Source organism: Gobius niger (assembly GCF_951799975.1).
Source record: "Gobius niger genome assembly, chromosome: 15".
Classification (NCBI taxonomy): Eukaryota; Metazoa; Chordata; class Actinopteri; order Gobiiformes; family Gobiidae; genus Gobius; species Gobius niger.
Window position 1 is genome coordinate 988,992 of NC_136866.1, and position 27,534 is coordinate 1,016,525.

The 27,534-nt window shown below is 41.8% G+C and overlaps 1 protein-coding gene across 2 annotated transcripts; it reads right to left on the reverse strand.

The window, feature by feature from the left end:
- Positions 1–10,027: 10,027 nt before the first annotated feature.
- Positions 10,028–26,192, reverse strand: gtf2a1 (general transcription factor IIA, 1). Of its 2 annotated transcripts, none has more exons than XM_079571832.1 (9): positions 26,124–26,192; positions 23,680–23,781; positions 23,432–23,603; positions 22,734–22,798; positions 22,000–22,272; positions 20,163–20,267; positions 14,928–15,206; positions 12,963–13,052; positions 10,028–10,284 (listed from the first exon to the last, which is right to left on the reverse strand). In XM_079571832.1, the coding sequence occupies exons 1-9, from the start codon at positions 26,151–26,153 to the stop codon at positions 10,177–10,179; spliced, it is 1,224 nt and encodes a 407-aa protein (XP_079427958.1). In that variant the 5' UTR covers positions 26,154–26,192; the 3' UTR covers positions 10,028–10,176. The 2 variants fall into 2 exon arrangements, with proteins under 2 accessions (XP_079427958.1, XP_079427957.1); XM_079571831.1 differs by having other exon boundaries at positions 14,928–15,215.
- Between the last annotated feature and the right edge of the window lie 1,342 nt (positions 26,193–27,534).

Sequence of the window (27,534 nt, forward strand, 5' to 3'; positions counted from 1 at the left end):
GAACAGTTGAAGAAGCCTGGATAACTTGTGAACGATGCCTTTTACGTACATCGTGCCGGGCTGTGATAACAAGCAGAAAGTATATAGTGCAGTAATGTTTCACAGATTTCCAACTCATCCCGGACGACGACACAGGACTCAGGAGCTCCACCATGAGGTAGGAATGTGCAGCACTTTCCCAAAATATATTTTCTGCTTGTTGTAAAAGGCTCTGTACAAGTCACGCAGCTTCTATTGACGGAAGTGAGCGGGGAAGTCTATAGGAGTTACTGCGCGGACGTTGTGCTCCTGTATCATTACGCCTCACAATATAGTTCCCCTTTTTATCTGCTTATAAAATCGCCATGTTACATTTCTGTGTAAATATACTTGGCATGAAAACACTTCACGTAACTTTATTTAAATAGGGAACACGTGGAAGAGCTTGGTAGCTTCTATCGTGAGCTTTTTTGGAGCTATGTGACATGTGGGAGAGGCTGCGTATGTGTGAGCGCACGGACAAAGACCAGACGGGGATATATTAACTCGACTAAAGTGAGGTAAGAGCATATCTCAGTATGTAAAAACGCTGGCCTATTCCTTTAAGCTAACACCTTTTTGAGTGATTTTAGAGGCAGTTGTGGTGAACAGGTCTGAGCTCATGTAGGGGGAGGAAAACACATAATTTTGACACTTTTAAACTCTGTATAGTCCCTTTAACACTGTAATATTTTATTTTTCACCACTGCCATCTTGTTGCAGTGAAGTCACAAGAGGCCAGTAGGAAATAAAACACATCACTTTGACATATTTGACGGTTTATGAAAACTCTAAGCTCGTGAATTTGTCTCCAGAAATTACCCTAATGACGGTGACTTTCTTGGCAGGTTTCTCGCCCCGCACACAACAGCCTCCACTTTTACAGAAACTGGATTTAGCCGCACAGCCCGGAGTAATTAGCTAACAAAATTCTAGAACCTAGAGACACACAAAGATTAAATTGTAACAGTTCAAAACAAAATCTCAACTCACTTTTCATAAGAAAGGCTGAGGAAAATGAAATTATAGAAATAGTTAAAAAATTCAAGAATAAAAGGTCAACAGACTGCTCTAATATTGATATGATGATAGTTAAAGAAATGATTCATTATGTGGTGAAACCGTTCACGTTCATTTGCAATCAGTCCTTTCTTACTGGCACCTTCCCAAGAGAAATGAAAACTGCAAAAGTAGTTCCAATACATAAAAACGGAGATAAACATATATTTGACAACTACAGACCTATCTCGCTTCTGCCGCAATTCTCCAAGATTTTAGAAAAGTTATTTGTAATTAGGCTCGACACTTTTATTGACAAATACAGTTTATTAAGTGACAATCAATACGGTTTTCGATCGAACCGATCGACTACAACGGCAATCATGGCTCTTGTGGAAGACGTGGCCACAGCAATAGATAACAGTGAATATGCAGTGGGTGTTTTTATCGATCTGAGCAAGGCCTTTGACACCATAGACCACACAAGGCTTCTAAAAAAGATTGAAAGGTTTGGTGTCAGGGGACCTGCTTATGCCTGGCTGGAAAGTTATCTCAGCAACAGATACCAATATGTACATATACACAATGTCAACTCTGAAAAAAAACGAATTACACATGGGGTCCCACAAGGCTCTATTTTGGGTCCGAAATTGTTTTTAATGTATATCAATGATGTTTGTGATGCTTTGCAAAACGTAAAATGTGTATTATATGCGGATGATACCAGCCTGTACTGCTCTGGAAAGGACCTGAAACAGCTCCTTTCTACAGTAGAAGACGAGCTCACAGTCTTAAAACAATGGTTTGATCTAAACAAACTCTCAATGAATCTCAGTAAAACAAAATACATTATCTTTGGGAGTAGAAAAATTAGTGATCATACAACTCTAAAAATAAATGATACAGAAATTGAACGAGTTCATGCAAATAAATTTTTAGGAGTGACCATTGATGGTAAACTTGAATGGAAATCGCATATAAGTATATTAAAAACAAAACTAGCAAAAACCATTGCTGTAATTGGCAAATTGAAAACTGTACTCGATAAAAAATCTCTTCTATTACTCTATAACTCCCTCATACTTCCTTACCTAAATTATGGCCTGGAAATATGGGGAAACAATTATAAATCCAATACTCATCCTATTTTCCTACTCCAAAAAAAGGCAATAAGAATTATCACTAAAGCAGATTTCTATGCACCAACGAACCCTATCTTTGTAGAGCTGAGCCCACTGAAAATCCATGATCTTGTTGATCTAAATACATTAGTAATAGTGCACAAAGCATTTAACAATCTTCTCCCTCCTCCCATCCAGGAGCTTTTTGAACACAGAAAAAGTCAGTATAACCTCCGAGGAACTGCTATTTTCAAAAAAGCAAAAGCGAAAAAGAATAAAAAGAGTCGCTGTATTTCTGTAAGAGGTGTTAATCTGTGGAACGACCTGGAAGATCAGTTAAAATTGTCCCAAACAGTCAAAACTTTCAAAAAGTTGTTTAAAGCTACTAAAATTCAAGAATATATAAGCTTAGGATGAATAAAGTAAGAAAGAAAAAGAAAAAAAAGAAAAAATAATAATAATAATAATGATGACATGATTTAGTTTCAACTAATTTAACTTAAAACAAATGTATGTATACATATTTGTTGGAATATTGAAATTTATGTTATTAACTTCAGATACTTGTTTATCTCTCTTCTGTTTAACACTTGATATTGTTCATTATTAATGTTTGTGTTTTGTTTTTGTTTTTCTCTCGTGGAAGTTTGTAAACTGGGTTAGGCGTTATAAGTTTTCACTTCAGCCTAAACCCTTTCGGTCGTGTTGTTCACAAAGAATTGGAAATGTTTTTACGTTTAAAGGAATGAATGAACTGACCGAATAAAACTACTACTACTACTATTATATCCACCGGAGACTGAGACTTTGAGAAAGTTCTGCCGCACAGACATTCCTTGGAGGGGCACCACTCGGACCAGACATCTCCAGAGCCCCATTACGAGGCGCTGTCTGAGAGCCCAGGAGGAGCAGGGGGGGCGGGGGGGGGGGGGGGGAGACGCTTCCACCTTTCCAGGGGCTGAATCTGCTCTGGCCAAAAACCTCCTCCCATAAAGCTGAACTACTGTGATAGGGCTGTGCAATTAATGGAAATTCGATTACGATTTCGATTACAACAGTAAACGATTACAAAATTAGCATAATCGCAAAAAATCGATTATAATTTTTTTTTTTTCAATTTTTTTTTCTAATTTTGGGATTTTTGTCACTTTTTTGATGGATTTTTGTCATTTTTTTGATGGATTTTTGTCACTTTTTTGATGGATTTTTGTCACTTTTTTGATGGATTTTTGTCTTTTTTTGATGGATTTTTGTCTTTTTTTTGATGGATTTTTGTCTTTTTTTAATGGATTTTTGTCACTTTTTTGATGGATTTTTGTCTTTTTTTGCTGGATTTTTGTCTTTTTTTGATGGATTTTTGTCTTTTTTTTGATGGATTTTTGTCTTTTTTTGATGGATTTTTGTCTTTTTTTAATGGATTTTTGTCACTTTTTTGATGGATTTTTGTCTTTTTTTGCTGGATTTTTGTCTTTTTTTTAATGGATTTTTGTCTTTTTTTGATGGATTTTTGTCACTTTTTTGATGGATTTTTGTCACTTTTTTGATGGATTTTTGTCACTTTTTTGATGGATTTTTTTCACTTTTTTGATGGATTTTTTTAAAGGCAACAAATAATCGTTTGAATAATCGTGATTTCAATTATGACAAAAATAATCGTGATTATTTTTTCAATAATCGAGCAGCCCTATACTGTGGTAAAATAATGTCATTAAAGATCTGTACGAGCCTGTTCGAAGTTGTGGGCTTTTTTTCTTCTAATCAGGCCTTTTGTGGAGCGGGATCTGGTCCCGCCTCAAATCCAAATGACAGCTCTAAGTTTGTGATTGGGCCTAATCCCAGACCACACCTTGAGCTCGCATTGACTGCAGAGGAAACACGTGCGGATTGAGGGGGTTTGGAAAGGACTCGGGCACATTGAGGCGGGACAGGGGAGAGGACGGGACAGGGGAGAGGACGGGACAGGGGAGAGGACGGGACAGGGGAGAGGACGGGACAGGGGAGAGGACGGGACAGGGGAGAGGACGGGACAGGGGAGAGGACGGGACAGGGGAGAGGACGAGACAGGGGAGAGGACGGGACAGGGGAGAGGACGGGACAGGGGAGAGGACGGGACAGGGGAGAGGACGGGACAGGGGAGAGGACGGGACAGGGGAGAGGACGGGACAGGGGAGAGGACGGGACAGGGGAGAGGACGGCCCTGCTCCAGACACAGCCAGATTACAACCGACTTCAGACAGACATGAGCTCTGATTCCAAATCTGATTCCCATTAAAACATAGAACATTAGAGCTAAAGCGGCTGCATTATTAAACAGTCCGGGCAATGGGACGGTTTCATGGTCCCATTGTCCCATGGATGGATGTGCCTATGATTCCGTGCATGTATATCAGTCTGCATCCATGACTGTTCTGTCCTGAAGTTCTATGACTTAGTCGATTTGTACACGGCAAAGTTCATTTACCAAGTTAAGCAAAATAAAATCCCTAAATGCAAATATTGTTTACCCAGCGAGAAAGTAACTATAATCTCACAGGAACATATATATTTAATCAACCGCAAGTACATTCTACATTAAGAAAACACTGTCTATCAAGCAAAGGAGTTACATTATGGAACAGCTGCTGCAATGAATTAAAACAAGCTACGTCTCTGTTTCAGTTCAAAAATACTTACAAGAGAATAATAATGGAAACATATTTGACAGAATGAGAATGAATTAAATATGCTTCTGGAGCGGACAATGGTCCACCTGTGTTAATTCAGTGAACGTATGGTTATTACCATTAACGTGCTGCATTTATGATTTAAAAGTGAAGGGCCGGCACAATAAGCTTTAGCTTCTGCTGCGCCGGCTCATTTGTTGTGTTCATTGTTTGACTTGTATGTTTTGAATGTTTTGAATCATTTGTAAATGACCAAACTGAAATAAACCGAATGTAAATATGTATCGGGAGGAGCTTTACAAAAATAAAACTTTTTTTTTTTCCTGATCTATTGTATAATGTGTTTTGTTTTGAAAGGTGCACGAGCATTTACACAAGTTGTAAATTGATTGAGCTGTAAAAGAAATGAATACTTTACACAAATAAGTAAATAAGATATTTTAACCAGTGTAAATGATATACATACAATCTACTGAAGGACAAATTAAAAAAAACGATACTGCTAGAAAAATATCATCACATCACCAAAACAAAGAGCTCGTCGTCTCAGGACGGAGTGGATCAAATAGCAGCAGAGGGCGGAGCCTCAGAGAGCAGGATTCAGGAGGATTACTGAGAACTGTGTGGATGAAGCCACAAACCACTCTGGGGGTGTTTTTGCAGGATATAGGACCTTTAAAGCAGTACTAAGTAACTTATTTACCTTAATAAATCCTCCCCGTCGTCCCTGTGGGGGTGAAACAAGTGTTTATGGGATGATTGGAGGGTCTTTCATCGCCCCCTGGTGTCTCTGGACAGAAAACCATGTTTGCAACTTGACTGCCACCGGTGCGGAGAAAGCAATACACACTAATGGAATCACGAAGAAGAAGCTAACATGCTAACGGGCAAAGCTAACTGCGGGCTAGCGTCGCTTTAAACAGTATTTACAGCCAAGTTTGACTGAAATTTTTTTTTTCCGTTGTATAATTGGATGCACAGTAACCCTCTCTCCCTTCACCTTTCCTGTCAGCGTAGTGTTTACTCTCCAAGACAATTAATAAGTTAAAAAATCGTAACTTGCTACGACACCTGCAGTTGCGCTTATGGCCTCTAGGGGGAAGAGTTACTTAGTACTGCTTTAAAGTAGAAATTGCTGTTTGATCTGTATGACAGGCTCAGCACCACAGTATAGATCAAAGTAAATACATGCGTGTGGGAGACTTGTGATAATGGGCCAAATCCAGTTTGTCAGCCACACTAGGGGGCGCTGTCACTTTGATTTTGTTCGGATCAAGTCCTGAACCTCCAGCTGTAATATTTGTTTCATCCATGGGTTCATTCATTAAAAAACAAAGTAAAGGAATGTCGTGCTCTGGTTATTTTAAAATGTGAGGCTTTATGTCAGAGAGTCATCTGGACTGGTTGTTTTAGGGGGTAAAGTGTGACAATAATCTTTACATTTCTTCTTTGTGCAATCACATTTTTCAAAATCCCATGAAGGAGCAGAGAACATACGGTCAGACCCGTCATGACTACTAGATCGATATTGGATTTAGATCCAATAAATGACAGAAAAATGCACAGATTTTAGGCTCAATAATCATCGTCATGTATTTACTTTCTTCCTTTGAACGATGTTTCATTGAGCTCCATGTGGTATAAAGGACACGTCAGTGCGGACTTTCAGAACAAGATATTTCCATCGGCATCAAGTTGATCAGTTCAGTATTATCATTTATCGCAGTATTTTCCTAACTCAATATATCGAACTTCACATTTCGTTATCTTAACTGTGGCTGTAAATATGGACAAAAACAACATCAGGGTCATTTACGATGAAGCTCAGGCGACACATCAGCCCGACACGACTACACTACGCTCAGAAGGACCTAGTTCTAGTGACTACCTCGTGAAAACCTTTGCTCCTGGATGACTGAGCCCACACAAAGAGAACAAAACCCCCCCACACTCGGACAATAAATCATCATCAGTAACGGGACAAACACTCGAGTCAAAAAACACAGACTTTATTTCAAATTGCTGCATCGGGGGCACTAAAAACGAACAGCAGAGACACACCAGCCCCTTCAGTTAAATTCACTTTGATAGAAAATATTCTCATTTAAAAGTTATGAATAAAATGAAGAAAGAAAAAAAGCACAGAGAGAAAAGGGGGAGGACGTACGAAATGACGAAATGATCTGAACACGGCATCCAAAAAAAAAAAAAAGAAAAGGAACACTTAGATTATTATAAGAGCACTGTTTGGCGCGGCGTTTTACCAACCCTTCAAATAATTACAACGTTTGGAATAAATACATGAAACAAAGAAAGAAAAAGCCTAAACGAAGACACAAAACAATTAACTGTGACGTGAGCGGATTATTGTGCAAGAAGAAAAAAAAAGGTTCTGACATTCACACAGGCGTCGATCCTTCAGACACGCGGAGACGACCACGGGGCCTGGGGGCGGGACAAGTCCACACGACCACGGGGCCTGGGGGCGGGACAAGTCCACACGACCACGGGGCCTGGGGGCGGGACAAGTCCACACACCCACGTGGCCTGGGGGCGGGACAAGTCCACACAACCACGGGGCCTGGGGGCGGGACAAGTCCACACGACCACGGGGCCTGGGGGCGGGACAAGTCCACACACCCACGGGGCCTGGGGGCGGGACAAGTCCACACAACCACGGGGCCTGGGGGCGGGACAAGTCCACACAACCACGGGGCCTGGGGGCGGGACAAGTCCACACAACCACGGGGCCTGGGGGCGGGACAAGTCCACACAACCACGGGGCCTGGGGGCGGGACAAGTCCACACGACCACGGGGCCTGGGGGCGGGACAAGTCCACAGAACTACAGGGCCTGGGAGCGGGACAAGTCCACAGAACTACAGGGCCTGGGGGCGGGACAAGTCCACACGACCACGGGGCCTGGGGGCGGGACAAGTCCACACGACTACGGGGCCTGGGGGCGGGACAAGTCCACACGACCACGGGGCCTGGGGGCGGGACAAGTCCACACGACCACGGGGCCTGGGGGCGGGACAAGTCCACACAACCACGATGCGGAACTGCAAATACAAACCGCAAGCCCACCCCCCCCCCCCCCCCCAATTTTTTTTTTTCCAATCTGGTAATGTTTAGCATTTCATGATTGATAATTGACTCTGTGCATCACTTCAAATCACAACAACGCCGCCCAAGACGTGACTTCCTGTTTGATCCAGCTCGCCAAAATAAAAGCACCTTATTCATTAGTTCAGCAGTTCATTAGTTTAACTTTCTTTCTGCCTAACTATGAACAGACAGAACACTTGTGAAAATGTGTGTATTCAATTATATTCTTGTAATGTTGCACCTGCTGAACTAATCAATGAGACGAGCTGTGTGCTTTTATTTTGGCGTGCTGGATCAAACAGGAAGTCACTTCTTGGGCGGCGTTGTTATGATTTGAAGTGATGCACAGAGTCAACTCTGATCGACATTTTTGTTGTAATTGTTGTGCATAACTTCAAATCATAAGTGACTTCCTGTTTCGTTCCAGCTCGCCAAAATAAAAGCACACACGCTCATTGATTAGTTCAGCAGGTGCAGCATTACAAGAATATAATTAAATACGCACATTTTCACAAGTGTTCTGTCTGTTCATAGTTAGGCAGAAAGAAAGTTAAACTAATGAATAAGGTGCTTTTATTTTGGCGTGCTGGATCAAACAGGAAGTCACGTCTTGGGCGGCGTTATTATGATTTGAAGTTATGCACCGAGTCAACTCTGATCGACATTTTTGTTGTAATTGTTGTGCATAACTTCAAATCATAAGTGACTTCCTGTTTCGTCCAGCACGCCAAAATAAAAGCACAGCTCGTCTCATTGATTAGTTCAGCAGGTGCAGCATTACAAGAATATAATTAAATGCACACATTTTAAGTGTTTTGTCTGTTCATAGTTAGGCAGAAAGAAAGTTAAACTAATGAACTGATGAATAAGATGATGCTTTTATTTTTGTGTTCTGGATCAAACAGGAAGTCACGTCTTGAGTGGCGTTGTTATGATTTGAAGTGATGCACAGACTCAACTCTGATCGACATTTTTGTTGTAATTGTTGTGCATAACTTCAAATCATAAGTGACTTCCTGTTTCGATCCAGCACGCCAAAATAAAAGCACACAGCTCGTCTCATTGATTAGTTAAATGCACATATTTTCACAAGTGTTCTCTGTTCATAGTTAGGCAGAAAGAAAGTTAAACTAATGAACTGATGAACTAATGAATAAGATGATGCTTTTATTTTTGTGTTCTGGATCAAACAGGAAGTCACTTCTTGGGCGGCGTTGTTGTGATTCGAGTCAATTGATTATGTTTCCTAGTATTTCTAAAAAGTGTCCACATGTTGCTCTAAAATCGGGCGCTTTATATTTTTTGTTATTGCTTTTGAAAAATTAAAAGTTCTGTATTAGATCTTCCCACACACTTCCCGCAGAGTTTTCGCTCATTTCCTAATTTCCAATTTTACTCAATTTCACTGACTCAGTTCCCCTTCCTCTCGCGGTTTGCTTTCGCTCAGTTTGTTGTCGTGCTTCGTGATTAACTCCGGCGACTTGTCCCGCGGGCCCACCAACAAAAACGCTGCGGAAAACAAAACAAAAAAAAAGAAGACGAGACATGGCAACACATTCGCAAATGATTTCAATATTTTCTTCTTCCTTTTTTTTTTCTTAAATCATGGAATGGAGCTCCAGAGAAGGTTTTTAAAAACAAGCCTACCTTTGGATACAGCAATGTTTGTTAAAAGAGAAGAAAAAAGAAGCATAAAACGTGTCGTTATCTTAAACCTTCATCGCACGAGTCTTAAAAACGAGGACGACATAAAACACGCGGATCCAAACTGAAAACAGGAAACGAAAAGGGGGGAAATTCTGGCAGTTCTAAAGGCGGCGGACTGGACCGGGTGGCACTAAAAGAGACTTCAACGTTAATCCAGTCGAACCAACTACGGACAGTGCAGTGAAGCGTTTGTTTTTCCAATCGACAGGCTGGTTTACGACTGACCTTACCTTTTAGTTCGGGACGGGTCAGCTCGTCTGGTCCTTTGCGCCGGAGTAAAAAAAGCTTGCTATGTTTTTTTGTTTTTTGTCGATGAACATGTGGAAAACCAATGGCCGCTAACAGGCTGAATCTTTCCCCCCGCAAAGGCTTTAGAGTTTCTCCGACAAACCCACATTTTTTTTTAGACTTATTTTGTTTTTTCTTCTTCTACAGTACCTCAAGTCTCTCGGGGTTTGCCGTACGCTCCCGCCGCCTGAGCGGGACGCAGAGGAACACGAGTGTCTGTGGGCCGGGGGGGGGGGGTTTCGGAGACAGTTCGAGCCCCCGGTGCCGACGGTTTCACCACTCGGCGTCACCGATGGCTTTGGAGAAAACATAGTCCTTCCCGTTCAGGTTCATGATCCCGTCCTTCAGGTGGAATTTCCATTTGTTCTTACTTCTGTGGATCTGCGGGGACAGGAGAGCAGCCGTGGGCGTTAGGAAAGGGGGACACAGAGGGGAAGGTTAAGGCTCCACAAAGTCGATACGCTTTCATTTCAACTCGACTCCAGATTGCCTTCACTGCAAAGCCCCGTCTTGTCATTAGTTAGCAATAGCTGGATGAGATTTACCCAGATCTAAAATGGTTAGTGCTAGATCGTCTGCTCCGGAGGGACAGATATCATGACACACATGAAGGTTAGGGCCAGGGAAATGGTTTAACCTCTTCACTCCCGCCTGAACCCAGAGGATCTTTTTCCTCACATTTTTTTTCCAAAATTTTTTTGTTGGGTGTTCAACTCATTTTTGTAACTTTTTTGTCATTTTTTTTAATCACATTTTTGTAAAAAAAAATTGTCACATTTTGTCATTTTTTGGTCATTTTTTCGTCAATTTTTAATCAATTTTTTGTCACATTTTTTCGTCCATTTTTTGTTACATTTTTGTCATTTTTCCGTCAATTTTTAATCAATTTTTTGTCACATTTTTGTCACATTTTTGTCAATTTAATGTCAATTTCTTGTGACATTTTGCCACTTTTTCATCAATTTTTCGTCACTTTTTTCTCACATTTCCATCCTTGTTTTCGTCTGTTTTGTCGCTATTTTCTCACCTTTTTTTCCAGAAGCTTTTGGATTGGGGTAAAGCCAAACTGGAGAAAATGTGCCCGGTTCAGGTGGGAGTTAAGGGGTTATAACACTTTAAGGATTAGGATTATTTGTATTTTCAGACAAACCAGCTCATAGATCTACACAAACTCACAGCAGACCGTCCCTCCGGAGCAGACGATCTAGCGCTAACCATCTAAAAAGCTTCTCGACTGGGCTTACACAGCCGATAACCCAGGGTGACGCCTCATTTGAAAGCTAAGACCCACAAAAGGTGTAGGTCTATTGCCGCCTTTTTTTGTGTGCTGCTTTTCTGTCATGTTTGTGCAACTTTTTTGTTACGTTTTAGTTGCATTTTTTTCTACTCAAAATAAAACAGCAGAACAGCAAACAAAAATAATAATAAACATAATAATAAAATAGTAACACAAAGCTTTATTTGCTACTTTTTTGTGTTGCATTTTTTCCCTTTATTTGTTGATTTTTCATCACTTTTCTTGTCGCCGTTTGGAACTTTTTTGACGCTGTTTCGTTGCATTTTCCTCGTCGTTTGTGTCTCGTTTGTGTCCGAGCCTTTAGAGTTGGATAAGGCCGAACATGTGCTTGGTTAAGGCGGGAATTCAAAGGTTAAAGGGACTAGACAGAGTTTATAATAATATGTAAGACGAGCCCAGACCCGCCTCTAAAACCCTGCACCGTCACTCACAAAGGGTCCGAAGTGCCGTCATGCACGAGCTTAATATAGGACCTGCAGTTACGTATACGACCTGAGGTGGCAGTAGTGAGGATAAAAATAACAACTTCCAACTAGTCCCTTTTAATAAGTGTCAAAAATATATATATGTGTAACTTTGCAGCTTGTAAAACACAGACCTTGTGCTCAAATTCACCCCCTGTACGGCACGAGGACAAAACTTCTTTCTCGTTGTGAGTGAGTGGATTTGGCAGTACACCTGCGGAGCGCCACCTACTGTTCATCGAGTGTGCACTATTGAGCTGTCCTTTTTATTTGGACCCTATTATAGAAATTCTTTTATTACATTCATCATGTCTTGAGTAATAAACTATTATAGAAATGTTGTGGAGTTGAAACTATGTAGTGGAGTAAAAGTAGAAACATAAACACAACAACATAAACACGCAGTACAGATCTTTACAAACTCTATTTAAGGCGAGACACTGCAGGTGAAATAGGGAAAACAATAAATGTAGAGATGTCAATGTGAAACTTTTGCTGAACATTAATAAATATGAGAAAAAAATGTATTGCATTTTTTCTGTCAGTTTATGTTTTCACATAAAAATAAGGCATTTTGAGCATTAAAATGGCCAAAATTGCCTATATTTTGGGCAACAAAATCAAAACGAATTGAACCAGATTAAATGTTATGGTTTTATTTTATTGACATATTAGTAAGTAAGGTTTTTTCAGAGGGATTTTGGATATTTTGTTTCATCAGTGAAAAAATCTGTAAAAACTCAAATTCCGCCTGTTTTTTTGGTTTCAAAGCTGAATAAATCAGGCTAGGAATTAGATATTAAAAAATCCCTCTGCAAAAACCTTCTAAACCTTGTTGTGTCTCAGCCTGTAAAGTGTGGAGTCTGTGGGAGCTTCTATAAGGGCTCAGGCTCTGCCCGAGTGCGGCTTCTCTCATTCAGAGAAAACCAGCCCTGAAGTTTTGTAGCGAGTGTGCATGCTCGGCCCGTTCTTCCACTTTTCCGCTCCGGCGTCTCGTAGGAGGAAAAACACCATATTTGGGTGAAAGCGTCATCACGGGGCCCCTTAGCAGGACACGTGGATGTCAAATCTGTCAATATTTATGAATGAAAACCCGCGGGAAAGACGGCCTTTCTACTTCCGGGTCGCCCCCACCTCGCAGACAAAACATCATCAAATAGACATCATCATTTTTATATCTGACATGAAAACTAAGATGTAAAGGGAGGAAAACAGATACAAATCTCCACTTCCACCACTGCGGGAAACATCAATACTTTCACCTAAAGTGTCTCGCCTTAACTCATGAGGAGTCTTACCTTGTCGTACTGGCACACTACTACATTCTCTGTATCAAACAGCTCCTGGTCCTCTTCGTCGCTCACGTCATCCTCACTGTTCAGGGGCTCCTTTAAAACGGAACAAAAAGGGATTACACGAGGTCAGAACTTCCACACGCCTCACTCTGATTCAAACACAGATGATGAGCTCGTGCTTCAGGCCCTAAAGCTCTGCTCCGCTCACACTACACTCAGGTTTGATGTCTTTTCCTGAATGAAAAGGACTCTCTGCTGTCAGGAAGAGATGCTTTTCTTTTTTCTAGACAAACTAATAACCTGAGAATAATAAAGCGAATTAGGGCTGTGCAATTAATCGAAATTCGATTACGATTTCGATTACAACAGTAAACGATTACAAAATTAGCATAATCGCAAAAAATCGATTATAATATTTTTTTTCACATTTTTTTTTTTTTCTTTTCAAATTTTTTTTTTCTGATTTTTTTTTTTAATTTTTAATTTTGGGGATTTTTGTCACTTTTTTGATGGATTTTTGTCATTTTTTTGATGGATTTTTGTCATTTTTTTGATGGATTTTTGTCACTTTTTTGATGGATTTTTGTCACTTTTTTGATGGATTTTTGTTTTTTTTTTGCTGGATTTTTGTCATTTTTTTGATGGATTTTTGTCATTTTTTTGATGGATTTTTGTCACTTTTTTGATGGATTCTTGTCTTTTTTTTGATGGATTTTTGTCTTTTTTTTGCTGGATTTTTGTCTTTTTTTTGATGGATTTTTGTCATTTTTTGCTGGATTTTTGTCTTTTTTTTAAATGGATTTTTGTCATTTTTTTTGATAGATTTTTGTCATTTTTTTGATGGATTTTTGTCTTTTTTCTGCTGGATTTTTGTCTTTTTTTTTGCTGGATTTTTGCAATTTTTTTGATAGATTTTTGTCATTTTTTTTGCTGGATTTTTGCCTTTTTTTTGCTGGATTTTTGTCATTTTTTTTTCTGGATTTTTGCCTTTTTTTGCTGGATTTTTGTCACTTTTTTGCTGGATTTTTGCCACTTTTTTGATGGATTTTTGTCATTTTTTTGATGGATTTTTGTCATTTTTTTGATGAATTTTTGTCATTTTTTTTGATGAATTTTTGTCACTTTTTGGATGGATTTTTGTATTTTTTCTGCTGGATTTTTGTCATTTTTTTTGCTGGATTTTTGTCATTTTTTTGCTGGATTTTTGTCATTTTTTTGATGGATTTTTGTCATTTTTTTGATGAATTTTTGTCATTTTTTTTGATGAATTTTTGTCACTTTTTTGCTGGATTTTTGTCATTTTTTTGCTGGATTTTTGTCTTTTTTTTGATGGATTTTTGTCATTTTTTTTGATGAATTTTTGTCACTTTTTTGATGGATTTTTGTCTTTTTTCTGCTGGATTTTTGTCATTTTTTTTGCTGGATTTTTGTCATTTTTTTGCTGGATTTTTGTCTTTTTTTTGCTGGATTTTTGCTTTTTTTTTGCTGGATTTTTGTCATTTTTTTTTGCTGGATTTTTGTCACTTTTTTGCTGGATTTTTGTCACTTTTTTGATGGATTTTTGTCTTTTTTCTGCTGGATTTTTGTCATTTTTTTTGATGGATTTTTGTCATTTTTTTGCTGGATTTTTGTCTTTTTTTTGATGGATTTTTGTCATTTTTTTTGATGAATTTTTGTCACTTTTTTGCTGGATTTTTGTCTTTTTTTTGCTGGATTTTTGCTTTTTTTTTGCTGGATTTTTGTCATTTTTTTTTGCTGGATTTTTGTCACTTTTTTGCTGGATTTTTGTCACTTTTTTGATGGATTTTTTTAAAGGCAACAAATAATCGTTTGAATAATCGTGATTTCAATTATGACAAAAATAATCGTGATTATTATTTTTTCAATAATCGAGCAGCCCTAAAGCGAATGATCCAAGTCTTTCTTATCACAGGCGACGCATCAGGTCAGGCTGAAAAACACCCTCACCTCCTCCACCTGCCCGTCCTCCGCTCCCTCCTTGTCCTTCTCCTCCTCTTCATCCTCGTCGTACTCTTCCTCCTCGTCCTCGTCTTCCTCCGAGGACGTGTCCCCCGCCCCGTCCACCTGCAGCATCATGGGGGGCTGCTGCGTCTGCGTCTGGGGGGCCACCTGCTGAGCCGCCGCCCCCTGGACCTGCTGGACCTGCTGCACCTGCTGGACCTGCTGCACCTGCTGCACCTGAGCGGGGGCCGTGGCCTGCCCGGGCTGGGGGGCCAGGGCTGTGGCCTGCATCACCTGACACCACACAACGAGAGGCATAAGGATATTCTCAAGGCCTGTCGGGAATCACAACACGGAGATAAAGAGCCATAAAGACAATACAGCCTGGACCGAATATGAGTCTATCTGTCTTGTTGCACGGTGTGGCTATGCTAGCTCCTCTGACCTGAAGGTGTGAGCGCCAGTACTTCCTGTCTGGATTCTTTTCCTAGAATAATAATCATATTGTCTAAAGATTATGTTGTGGATAGGATTGATAGTTTGTCTTGAAGCTAAAGGCTAACATGATATATTTTTTTTAAATAAAAAGGCACCATTTCAAATTGTATAATGCATGAAATGAATGTTAGCCTTTAGCTTCAAGACAAACTCACTGATCCTTATAAACAGACGTCTCCTCTACGGATATATTTACACTGTACAACAACCTGCAGGAAGTGATCATCTACCAGGAACTCACCGTCCACCACAGGATCTTTCGGAAATACGAGGATTCGAACGGGTCTAAGCTAATCTTAATGGAAATTAATACGAACAGGAAGTGCTAGCGCCCACAGCTTCAGCTCAGAGGAACTAGCGTAGCCACATTGTGCAACAAGCCTTAAGGCCTATTCATACTCCACAAGACGCGAGAACTTTGTTCTCGCACCCAGAGCTGCGAGAACAAAATGACGTCATTTTGTTCTCGCAGCTCCTGTTCGGCAGCTCTGGCTGACGCATCAGCTCAGCAGAACTTTGTTCGGCAGGGCTACGAGAACTCTGGCTGTGATTGGCTGGATTTTTAGTGGGCGGGGTTATTTTAGCGGAAGCGAGAATCCAATGTTTACGTCCTGACACCGGTGTGGAAAACGGAGACAACATGGATAGTTTTGCGGCACCGCTCGCGGCAGTAAAATACTTCGTTGAAGGATTACAAGGACACGCACATGTAAAGAAGTCCTGGGGAGAAACACACGGACGTTTTGGGCGAGGACGAAGAGGAAACAGAAGAGCCTGGCGCTGCCTGCGTAAAAGAGGCGAGTGATAAAGAAAAAAAAAAAGTGGTTCAGGTTCGTGGACGGAGGGAGACCAGGCTTGTACATCATAGACCCTTTCATCAAACACCGGGAAACATCACCAACATGTTCAGTGAAGGTTCTTGGATGGACAAAACCTGTACTGAGCTACACAGACGTGAAACTATTAGATATTATAAGACTTGTTCTTCTCCTCTGCTCCGTTTCATTCATACCGTGTTGGCTGGGCGGTTTTATTTATTGTGATTGCACAACATCACTTTTGAATGAAATAAATAAAATGAAATGAAATGAAACAACATGGTTTTACTGAGTGACACGGAGGTAAACTGCTTTTAACGTTAACGTTTTTTAACGTAATAAACCAGCGGGAGACGTGGCTAAACATGAAGTCAATCTTCAACATGTTTTCAATATCGTGACTGATACATTTTATAATAGCTTGAAGTCAAATGGCTCGTTTTATTTCAGTCATTCCTTGTTTGTTTTGGATGCGGAAAAAGGGGGCGTGGCAGTTCGGCAGAAACACGTCTTGTGGAGTATGAAATGTCAGAGCTCAGACGAACTTTGTTCTCGTTCTTTTTGCCTCAAGAACAAGAACAAAGTTCTCGCGTCTTGTGGAGTATGCAGAGGCCTATAGAGCAGAAGCAGAGGAGGAAACATCACGGCCCCTTTATGCCAGAGACCAGTGTCCTCATGAGCCTTTATCATCTATACAAGTGTAGAAACATCAGCATCTGTAGAAATGACTGTTGTTTTGGTCATAATTCCAGCTTTTTATGTTTATTCAACATTCATTTGTGGGGAAAATACAGTATTCACATGATATTTAAGACATTTAGATCATATTTGGGTTGTAGCTTGCCACGCTAGGATCACAGTGTGTCCTGACAGTGTTGAGAAGCACTGCCACAGACGACAGAAATGAGAACAGGGAGCGCCTGGCATCCAGCGAACAGACGGTGCTCATGGAACAGAATATGCATAAGAAGATCAGGCCCAGGCACTCATCATTTGCACAAACAGAAAATACTTTATTTTCAAGCCAGAAACATTAAAAGCACAAACGCGCGTTGCCTTGAGCTTCCAGGAGTGAGCTTCAGAGGAGCCCCCACTATTAAAGACTCTCCCCCATCCTCTAAACCCACCACATGGTTCTCCCGTCCAAAGGGAACGTTTGCTGTGGCCATTGCAGATACAGTGAGAACATAGTAAAGATACTTTTAAGGACCAGGTTTATCAACTGCAGCTCCACCCAGTGCATGGCCTTGAATGTCCCAGTGCTGCTTCTACGTTGGCCTCGATGAAAAGAGGCTGAACAAAGATATGCCATTCGCTCTAAAAACCTAAATTATCCTATGTGTCCTGTTGCCACTAAGCTGTGAAGATGAAATGTCTCCCCCTTGTGGCCAAAAGCACTATGACAGCCTGTGTCTCCATGCCCTGGCTGCACACCTACAGTCAGACACTACGAATGGGCTTATTCTGTGTCTCTACACACACCCCGATGTGTTTCTGGCCCGAAAATACAGTATTTTCAGTACAGGTTTTGAAGTCAGTGACCACATCTTATCAAGGGTTTATCAGTGTTTCATTGAGAGCGTGCTGATGTTTAACACAGTCTCTTGGTTTGGTCATTTAACTGTGAAAAACAAAGCTAAACTTGGCAGAGTTGTTAAACAGGGCAGTAAAATAACAGGCCAAGAACAAACCAGTTTATCTCAGCGTTAGAGTAAAGCAGTCGTGTCTGTATTAAAGGAATAGGCCACCGTTTTTACACACTGAGATATGTTCTTACCTAACCTTAGTGGAGTTAATATATCCCCGTCTGGTCTTTGTCCGTGCGCTCACACATACGCAGCCTCTCCCACATGTCACATAGCTCCAAGAAAGCTCACGATAGAAGCTACCAAGCTCTTCCACGTGTTCCCTATTTAAATAAAGTTACGTGAAGTGTTTTCATGCGAAGTATATTTACACAGAAATGTAGCATGTGGATTTTATAAGCAAATAAAAAGGGGAACTATATTGTGAGGCGTAATGATACAGGAGCAGTAACTCCTAAAGACTTCCCCGCTCACTTCCGTCAGTAGAAGCTGCGTGACTTGTACAGAGCCTTTAGGAGTTACTGCGCGGACGTTGTGCTCCTGTATCATTACGCCTCACAATATAGTTCCCCTTTTTATTTGCTTATAAAATCCACATGCTACATTTCTGTGTAAATATACTTCGCATGAAAACACTTCACGTAACTTTATTTAAATAGGGAACACGTGGAAGAGCTTGGTAGCTTCTATCGTGAGCTTTTTTGGAGCTATGTGACATGTGGGAGAGGCTGCGTATGTGTGAGCGCACGGACAAAGACCAGACGGGGATATATTAACTCGACTAAAGTGAGGTAAGAACATATCTCAGGATGTAAAAACTGTGGCCTGTTCCTTTTAAATCACAGATGACGATCCGCTGTCCCGTCACTTTGAGCTTCACCGTCAGGGCAGAGACACAGACTTCTTTGTGCCAAGAAAAATGTAACAGGAATTCTTTAGTTCCCTTTGCATCAAGGAGCTGAATAAGTTGTAAGTATTAATGTCGTTCAGTCGGTCTGTTCCTTTTTCCTTTCCTTAATGAAGTGAACCTGTGTCTGCAGTGAACTGACTTTATAATGAACTGATTTTATTATGTACATTACTGGGCAAATTAAGTTTTTTCTATTCTATTCTATTCTATTTTTTGCAAACGATGAGTGTCTTGCCCTGATCTTTTTATGCACTGGGATTGACCATTTGACCGAATAACTGTAGGGTTCCCAGAAATAAAAGTATTTTAAGTGAGTAGTTAGTGAAGCTATGTTAGGGAACAGAAGTGATACACCTGGTCTGAAAGCAACAATATCATTCAGTATAAGACAAATCACATCCATATCAAATTGATTGTATTGTGTGTTTTCAGTGGGAAGGAAAACTGGAGCAAACATTGGGAGGATTGGCAAAGCCCCGCCCAGATGGAACCCGGGGTCTATTTGCAGCGAGGAGAGAGAGCCAGCTACAAACCATGGCCTTTGGTTTAGAATAGGGATGTACCGATCTGATATTCAGTATCGGTATCGGTAGCCGATCAGGCTTTTTTAGAGTATCGGATTGGATCGGATTTGATGACTGGACGGGTCCGCTACAAGTCTGCGGTCCTGAATCTGCAGCGGCTCCAGTCTGCGGGTTTACCGCACCGCCGCGCTTCGAGGGTTTATCACAGCACAGCTTCAGTTCAGCTTTACCCAAATCCTGTGGGCCAATGTAACACCTCATTTGAAAGCTAAGACCTACAAAACTCATCAAAATGGACCTTATTTTCCTCATGTCATCACATTTTTTCCATCTTTTTTTTTTGGGGGGGGGGGTTTCAACTCATTATTGTAACTTTTTTGTAATGTTTTTTAATCATTTTTTTGGTCATTTTTTGGTCAAAGTTTTCTCACTTTTTTGTCACATCTTCATCATTGTTTTCGTCTCAGTTCTGTCGCTATTTTCTCACTTTTTTCCCAGAAGCTTTTGGATTGGGGTAAAGCCAAACTGGAGAAAATGTGCTCGGTTCAGGTGGGAGTTAAGGGGTTAAAATTCAAAGCTAAAGCCAAAACGTCTTCCATGTTTATGAAAAAAATACAACTGGTAAAACTAGTGGTAAAACTGGTGATATCCATAGGCAATAATATATAATGATATACAGTATATTATATAAAAATCTAATAATACAAAAAGACTGTATCGGATCGGTATCGGCCAGATGAAGGGTCAAAAATATCGGATCGGGAGCTCAAAAAAGCGGATCGGTGCATCCCTAGTTTAGAACTGAGATTAGCTACATTTGCGGATACCCAGTTGAGCGCGACATCATCGGACACTAAAGCGAGATCCACGGCTATGAAAAGGCTGTAAATGGGGAAAGCGCTGACCTGTGTATTGCCTTGGACTTTGTTTCCTGGAGCTAAGACGATCTGCTGCGGCTGGATGATGACTCCGGTCTGCTGGGGGAGGCCTCCCTGGAGCGGAGCCAGAACCTGCAACAACACAGGCTTTTAGAGGATCCATCAGACAGTATTTATGATTTAATCAAGTCTCAGCCACTTACATGCATCACTAGAGAACATTATAGATGAGGTATTAATGAAGAAATTATAGCAATGTCTGTCTTCGGACGACTCTAATTGATCTGGATTGCTCAGACTGTACTTGAGTCACTAACGGATTTCATTTCATACTATGAGGGAAATAATCTAGTCTTGTTTTATACAATCCACTACTTCACCAGTGGGTATACCGGCGTGTGCTCACCGATACCTGAACGATACTTTTTCCAATACTTTTCAGACACTTTATTGGGAACAAGGAGGAAAATAATGTGTGGAAGATCTGCCAATTAACAATATCAGGTTTATCTCCAAAGTGACATGTGTGAAAATGGGGGACGATTGGGAGAAATTGTGAAAAAGAAAGGAAACATTTTGCTTTAAAAAAAAAAAATGGGGCAAAAATAGAGGGGAAAAAATAGGAACTGAAATTAGGATTAATAAGGGAGAAAAAATTGGGGGGGAAATGGGGCAAATCTTTTTAAAGAAATGGGGGAAAAAAATAATACATTTGAGCTGAAACAACTATGATTTCCTGTAATGCTGTCCCTGGACCAACCATCAAAGGTATAAGATATTTTTCGGTTCCTGCTTTCATTAAAACCTTGGCTGTATCCGAATGTCCACACTAGTCCCTAACCCCTCCTTCACTACATAGGCCGCACTATAGTCACTATATAGTCACTGATTTTGTTGGCGATTCGGACCCAAGCCACGACTTTCTCCGAGCTGCGTGACGTCAGGCACTGTGGCTGCAGATGTGTTTTTTTTTTTCATTATCTGAATTTATTATTATTGTTACAAACGTGTATTTTATGAAACAGAACGACTGTTTTGGCACTTTTACAGGTGTTACTGTCATCACAAAAAAAGGAAAACAAAAAAAATATCACCCCAGCGTGAGCACAGAGACAGAGAGTCGGTCAGAGCCCGGTGTCCGAACACCAGCAGATTGAGTGACGACATCTGCTAAAAGTTCGCGAAACTCAGGGAATAAAGTATTTCTACGATAAAAACCAACCAAACTCAGAGACAGAGGAATATTTATGGATAAATACGAGTCAGATACTTTATATTTCACATGGATTTTACATGAATGGATTATTCGAGAGGAAGCTGTCGGTCATTTAACAGCTCCAGCTAAAGGTTAGCAGCTAACGTTAGCATCTTTTCACCGTAACCGTTTATATTTAGGTCGTTTATTCATGAGAAACACAAACACTCGACTGAAACAGCTGATTTACTTCAGTCGTGTTTAGTTCACAGACCTGTCTCTGTCAGGCTCTTCTCCCACTCTCCCCGTGCATTGTGGGAAATATTGACCCGTTTAGTGACCATCGATGCACACTACTTTTCCAGATGCATTGTGGGAAATTTAGAGTGTACTACTTTTTTCTCTCTGGACATTCGGACACCCCTACACAAGTGACCACTATATAGTGACTATATAGTGACTATATAGTGACTATATAGTGACTATATAGTGACTATATATAGGGACTATATAGGGAATAGTGTGGACATTCGGACACAGCCCTTAACTTTATTTCCAATACCAGACTTTAACAGTACCTAACCCGAGGCAGGATAAATGTACAGAACCCTCTTGATTGTGCACAGAGTGGATCTAACGTGGATCCTTTTCCAGACCCAGTGTGATCACCTGTTGGATGACGGGGGCCTGGACACCCCCCGGCTGCATCTGCTGCTGCAGGAGGATGGGCTGCTGAGGCTGCTGGATGATGTACTGGGTTCCATTGGCTGCACGCACCACTTGCAGAATCTGACCTGCAGTGAGAACAGTGATAACAAACAATCCCAGGTTTACGGACCCAGTCTGAGCTGAGAGTGAGTTCTTGCCTTGGCTGGTGATGAGCTGTTGGTACGGGGTGACTCCTGTGGGCAGAGCGAGGGTGGCCGCGGTGGCTGCTGCACTCTACAGGACAAACGGGAGAACTGCATCAACCACAAAATGAACTCACAGACGGGTGGTTTTATGTATTTAACCTCATACCACCCGCACTTTACTCAGCACATTTTCACCCAAATCTAAAAGCTTCTCAACTGGAGTTTAACGCTTCATTTGAAAGCTAAGATCTACAAAACTAATCTTTTTCCTCATATTTTTGCTGCACTTTCATCGCTCTTTTTTGTCACTTTATCGTTGTATTTTCATCCTTGTTTTCCTCTGGTTTTTGTGGCTATTTTTTTCAGAAAGCTTTTAGATTCGGGTGATGCCAAACTGGAGACGATGTGCTCGCTTTCAGGCGGGCGTTAAGGAGTCAATGTCATTCTCTTGACTATTGATATTTTTTTCTGGGCACTAATATTTTTCTGTGAGATCAAACATGGATATATTTACTATAAAAGCATCTCACATTGTGTGCCTTGACTTACCATCCCAGTCGCACTCATGTGTTGAAGAATCTTGGAGTCTTGAACAATGACTTGCTGCTGGGGCGCTGGAATCAGGTTAGGAAACTTAGGTTAGGAGCTTGTGTTACATAAAGAGTGTCTGTGGTTTAAATGGTCATACACCGCTATATTAACACACGGCTGCATCCCTGATTCCCTATTTTAAAGAGGGGGTATTCTGCTTTTGTCAGTCCCATAGCACCAGTCTATATCACACTGCAATGATGACAAACCTTCTGTTGGTCTGTAAATGCAGTAAATTAGAATAACTGCCTTGTATAAAATGTCTCTCTCAAAATGGCTGTAGTGAATGTCTTGAAATAGGCCTCTGTCTCTTTAAGAACCTCTGAGCCTTTAGACACGCCCCCTCCACACGCTGTCTGTGGCATCAGTGGGGAGGGGGTTCTGCTGAGGAGCAGTGGTTGGTTACTCGACTGGTGACGAAAGCTCGGAGGCGTCTCCAGGAGGTGGGGGCGTTCCTAGGAGGACTCAGGCAAACCTATCCCTAAAATGGCCGCCATCAGAGTTTTTACAGATTACTCAGAAATACGTGAATGTGCCAAGGCAACACTTCAGCCATGTTTTTAATGAGGGAGTGACAGAATAACATGATGGAAAGCTTGAAAGAGTCCATTTTGCAGAATACCCCCCCTTTAGAGTGATATCTCCATGCTCCTGACCTTGCTGCGGCTGCGTGGGCAGGATGACTTGCTGGGTCTGTGTGGAGGGCACCAGCGGCTGGTTGTGGTGCACGTGCTGGACCTGCTGCTGCTGCTGAGCCTGGAGAGCCGCCTGCTCCTCGGTGTGAAAGCCCTCCACCGCCTTGGACTGCTGCAGCTTGTTCTCCCACAGCTGAGAGACGGGGAGAGATCATATTCTGAGCGTTGACTTCACGGTGGAGTCGAACACGTTTAATGTCGTCTCTTACCGTCTTCAGCTCCAGAAGCACTTGCTCGTCCACCCCCTCGTCCAGAAACAGCTCTCGCACCTCGTTGATGACGTCCTCAATGACCGACTTGTACAACTTAGGCTGGACAGAGCAAGACACGGGAAAGCAACGCACTTTGTGTTAGCATCAGAAACACCAGACACCTGCAGTTTGTCACACTGTGTTAAAGGAACAGGCCACACTGAGATATGTTCTTACCTGAGCTTAGACGAGTGGATCCGTACCTGTCTGGTCTGTGTGTGCCCTCAGTCACGCAGAACCACCAAAGATGTCGTTAGCATTTAGCCTCTCCCAATGTATCCCTATGGCTCCAAACGGGGGTGAAGTTGGAAGAGACCAAGCTCTTCCACAAAGACCAGACAGGTACGGATCAACTCGTCTAAACTCAGGTTAGGACATATCTCAGTGTGGAAAACGCTGGCCTGTTCCTTTAAGTTTGTTTCCAGGCACAAGTAACACTCACAGGCAGATACAGCATGAGCTCTGACCACTTACATTCAGCTGTAACACATTTGACATTCGTTTAAAATAAGAAGATTAAAGAAGGTGCAGCTCTTCATACCACGTGATGTCATATAGGTCGATCTATAACAATCAATAGGCTTTAATTTACTTTAAAAAAAAAAACAAGTGAAGTTATGGCTTTAAATGGATCGTAGGTTAGTTACAAAGGATTAGCCACATTTATAATGTACTTTTACAACATGTCCTGGTGTAATGTATGTCAGACATACAGTGGAAAAAAAGTATTTGGCCAAAATCCAATAGGCTTGTTGCACAGTACGGCTATGCTAGTTCCTCTGACCTGAAGTTGTGAGCGCCAGTACTTCCTGTCTGTTTTCTTTTCCTATAGAAATTAGCTCAGACTTGCTGGAATAATAATCATATTTTCTAAAGATGACGTGGTGGGCGGTGAGTTTCCTGGTAGATGATCATTTACTGTGTTCAAATCATGATGTAACGAGTTCAGAGGAGACGCCGGTGATCATAAACGATTGATAGTTTGTCTTGAAGCTAAAGGCTAACATGCTATGAAAAAATGCAATAAAAATATATAACGATAAAAAAATTAAAGTAGGACAAGATGGTTTATATGCAGATTAGTTTATATTTGAGGCACTATTTCAAATTTTAAAATAAAAATATAAATGAAATGAATGTTAGCCTTTAGCTCCAAGACAAACTCACTGATCCTTATGAACATAGACGTCTCCTCTACGGAAATATTTACACTGTACAGCAACTCGTTAACCTGAAGTAAGTGACCATCTACCAGGAACTCACTGTCCACCACAGAATCTGTAGGAAATACGATGATTCGAACGAGTCTAAGCTAATCTTAATGGAAATTAATACGGACAGGAAGTGCTAGCGCCCACAGCTTCAGCTCAGAGGAACTAGCGTAGCCACATTGTGCAACAAGCTAATAGAACGTCTATGTGAAACTGACCAAATACTTTTTTTCCCCACTATATGTCCAGTCAGTGCGACATACACGGGGCTAACATGGTACTAACAGCTCGCGCTCGCGCTCCAGCCCCGCGCTTTACGACACTGCGTTACACAGCCCCGTCTCCCATGACAACAGCCCCAACTGCCGCGTCACAAACGGCAAAGAGCGGCTTTAAAAGAGCACGTAGCGACACCAAACACCGCGTATATGTCCGCCCTGTGCGAGCTCCGCCGCGTCCCGCCGCCTCCCTCCCCCCTCGGCCCCCGTCTCCCACTATTTAAAGCCCGGGCTGCCGTTTATATGCAGAGCCGGTGACGTAGCGCGGAGTAGCACCTTCCCATCCCGGGCAGAAGCTATATTAGAGAGCCAATATGGCCGTATAAAACCAGGCGGCGGAAAAGAGGAGGTCCAGACCGCGCGGAGGACAGGACGGAAGCCATTTTACCCGAGCGGCGGGAAGCGCGCGCGCCTCACACAAACACGCTTTTATCCCGACTCTGAGGGGGATTTGTGCCTCACGAACCGGCGCAGCCTGAGCCTAAAGCGCCGTCATTGCTGTGGGGGAGATGGCGGATGTTTTTCAGCGTAGACACAAGTGTTTTTTGGTTGTTTTTCTTTGAAGGGGCTGCGGAGCTCTCTTACTGTGGAAATGGTGGACAATGATAATGCAGAAAACGTTAAGTCTTTTTGAACGCGGTTTCCTCTAAAGTGGACCGTGTAAGTGCTTTGCGTACATGTAGTCGGATCACACGAACACACAGACACTAAACACTGAGGGCTTGTTTTCCGTCATGTGGCGCTAGCGGAGTTTGTAGGAAAGACTTTTTTTTGTTGTTGCTTGACTCAATGAAAGCGTCGATGTTACGTCCACAGATCCAGCCCACAGAGAAGCCGCTTTTATGAACCAGCAGCGCTCTCCCCCTGCCACTTTACCCCGTCTCCTCTGACAGTTCCTCGGATCGATCCTTACCACTGGGTTCGAGTTAGCCGAGCTCGCCATTACTCGCGCAGTGTCAACACCACACGGGGAAACGGGCGAGAGAAATGGGCGCCAAAAACGGGCAAAAAGGGCGTTAGAAGAGGTGTGCGCGCGCCTGGAGCACCGCCGGCATCGCCCGTGTCGATGAAACACAGTTCGCTCGGTCTTATTTACAATCCCCGGGCTGCGACTCCCAGCCGTCCTCCGTCCGCCGTCGTCCTGCTTTATATACTGAGCTGGAGCTGCGAGTGCGCGAGACATAGGGCAGGGGCAGGCTTCGGCTCTCGCGAGAGTTCGGGGGGGGAGATGATTCACCTGTCGCGGGGGATGCTGGGGGATGTAGTGCACGGGGGTGGACGTGTGTTTCACAAGGTGCTCTTAAGGATGTTCTCTGCAGTTCAGCTTTACCCAAATCTAAAACAAGCCGGTTTAATGCCCCATTTGAAACAAAACTGATCTGAATGTTGTTTTTTGTCATTTTGTGTCTCCTTTTTGTCCCGTTTTCGTGGCTTTTTGTCCCTTTTTTCATATTTTTGTCACTTTTATGCAGCTTTTTTCTTTTTTTGGGGTCACGTTTTTGTTGTTGTTTTTTGTCATCTTGTGTCTCTTTTTTTGTCACTGTAGCTTCTTTGTTGCTTTTTTGTCACATTTTTGTTGGTATTTTTTCAAGAAGCGTTTAGATTTGGGTAATGCCATACTGGAGAACTGGGTTAAGAGGTTACGCGACTGTTTCAATAATGGATATACAGTAATACAAACATATAAACTAGTCTTACCACATCCGTCATGGCTTCTGTTGTAGCTTCCTGTCACATTTGCATATTGGGTTAAAATTAGCACAATTTTTTTTTTATCAATAGAATGCTAAAAAAAAAAAATCTATTGACAAAATTCAATTTTTTTGTAATAAAAAAATATTTTTTGATTGATAAAAAAATAGAATTTTGTATCAATAACAAAAATGTTTTTATAATAATAATAATAATGCATCGGTTTTATAAAGCGCTTTTCTGGACACTCAAAGACGTTTTACGTTGCACTATTCGTTCACTCTGTACTCGGTGGTGGTAAGCTACTATTGTAGCCACAGCTGCCCTGGGGTAGACTGACGGAAGCGAGGCAACCAGTCTGCGCCATCGGCCCCTCCGACCACTCACTCACTACATTCGCCAGGCTTCCTGGTGTTACCAAACGGTCTCCCATCCAAGTACTGACCAGGCCCTTCAGCTGAGCCTCTGAGGTCTGACGGGGCAGAGCAAAGGCGTCTGGCCACCACATTATGCATGTACTGACATGTGTGAATACGTAACTAATCAGGCCTACATGTCATTGTTTATATCTCCCTCATCCAGAAGAACAAAAAGGGGCTAAGACAGTGTTTCCCAACCAGGGGTGCAGGAAC

Bases quoted from the DNA above. Each gene is read 5' to 3' on its own strand.
- gtf2a1 (XM_079571831.1), bottom strand. From the start codon at position 26,153: ATGGCGAGCTCGGCTAACTCGAACCCAGTG. The intron at 23,782-26,123 runs GTAAGGATCGAT...TGCTCTGTCCAG, and splicing joins CGGCTAACTCGAACCCAGTG to CCTAAGTTGTACAAGTCGGT. The intron at 22,273-22,733 runs GTAAGTCAAGGC...TTTGTCCTGTAG, and splicing joins ACATGAGTGCGACTGGGATG to AGTGCAGCAGCCACCGCGGC.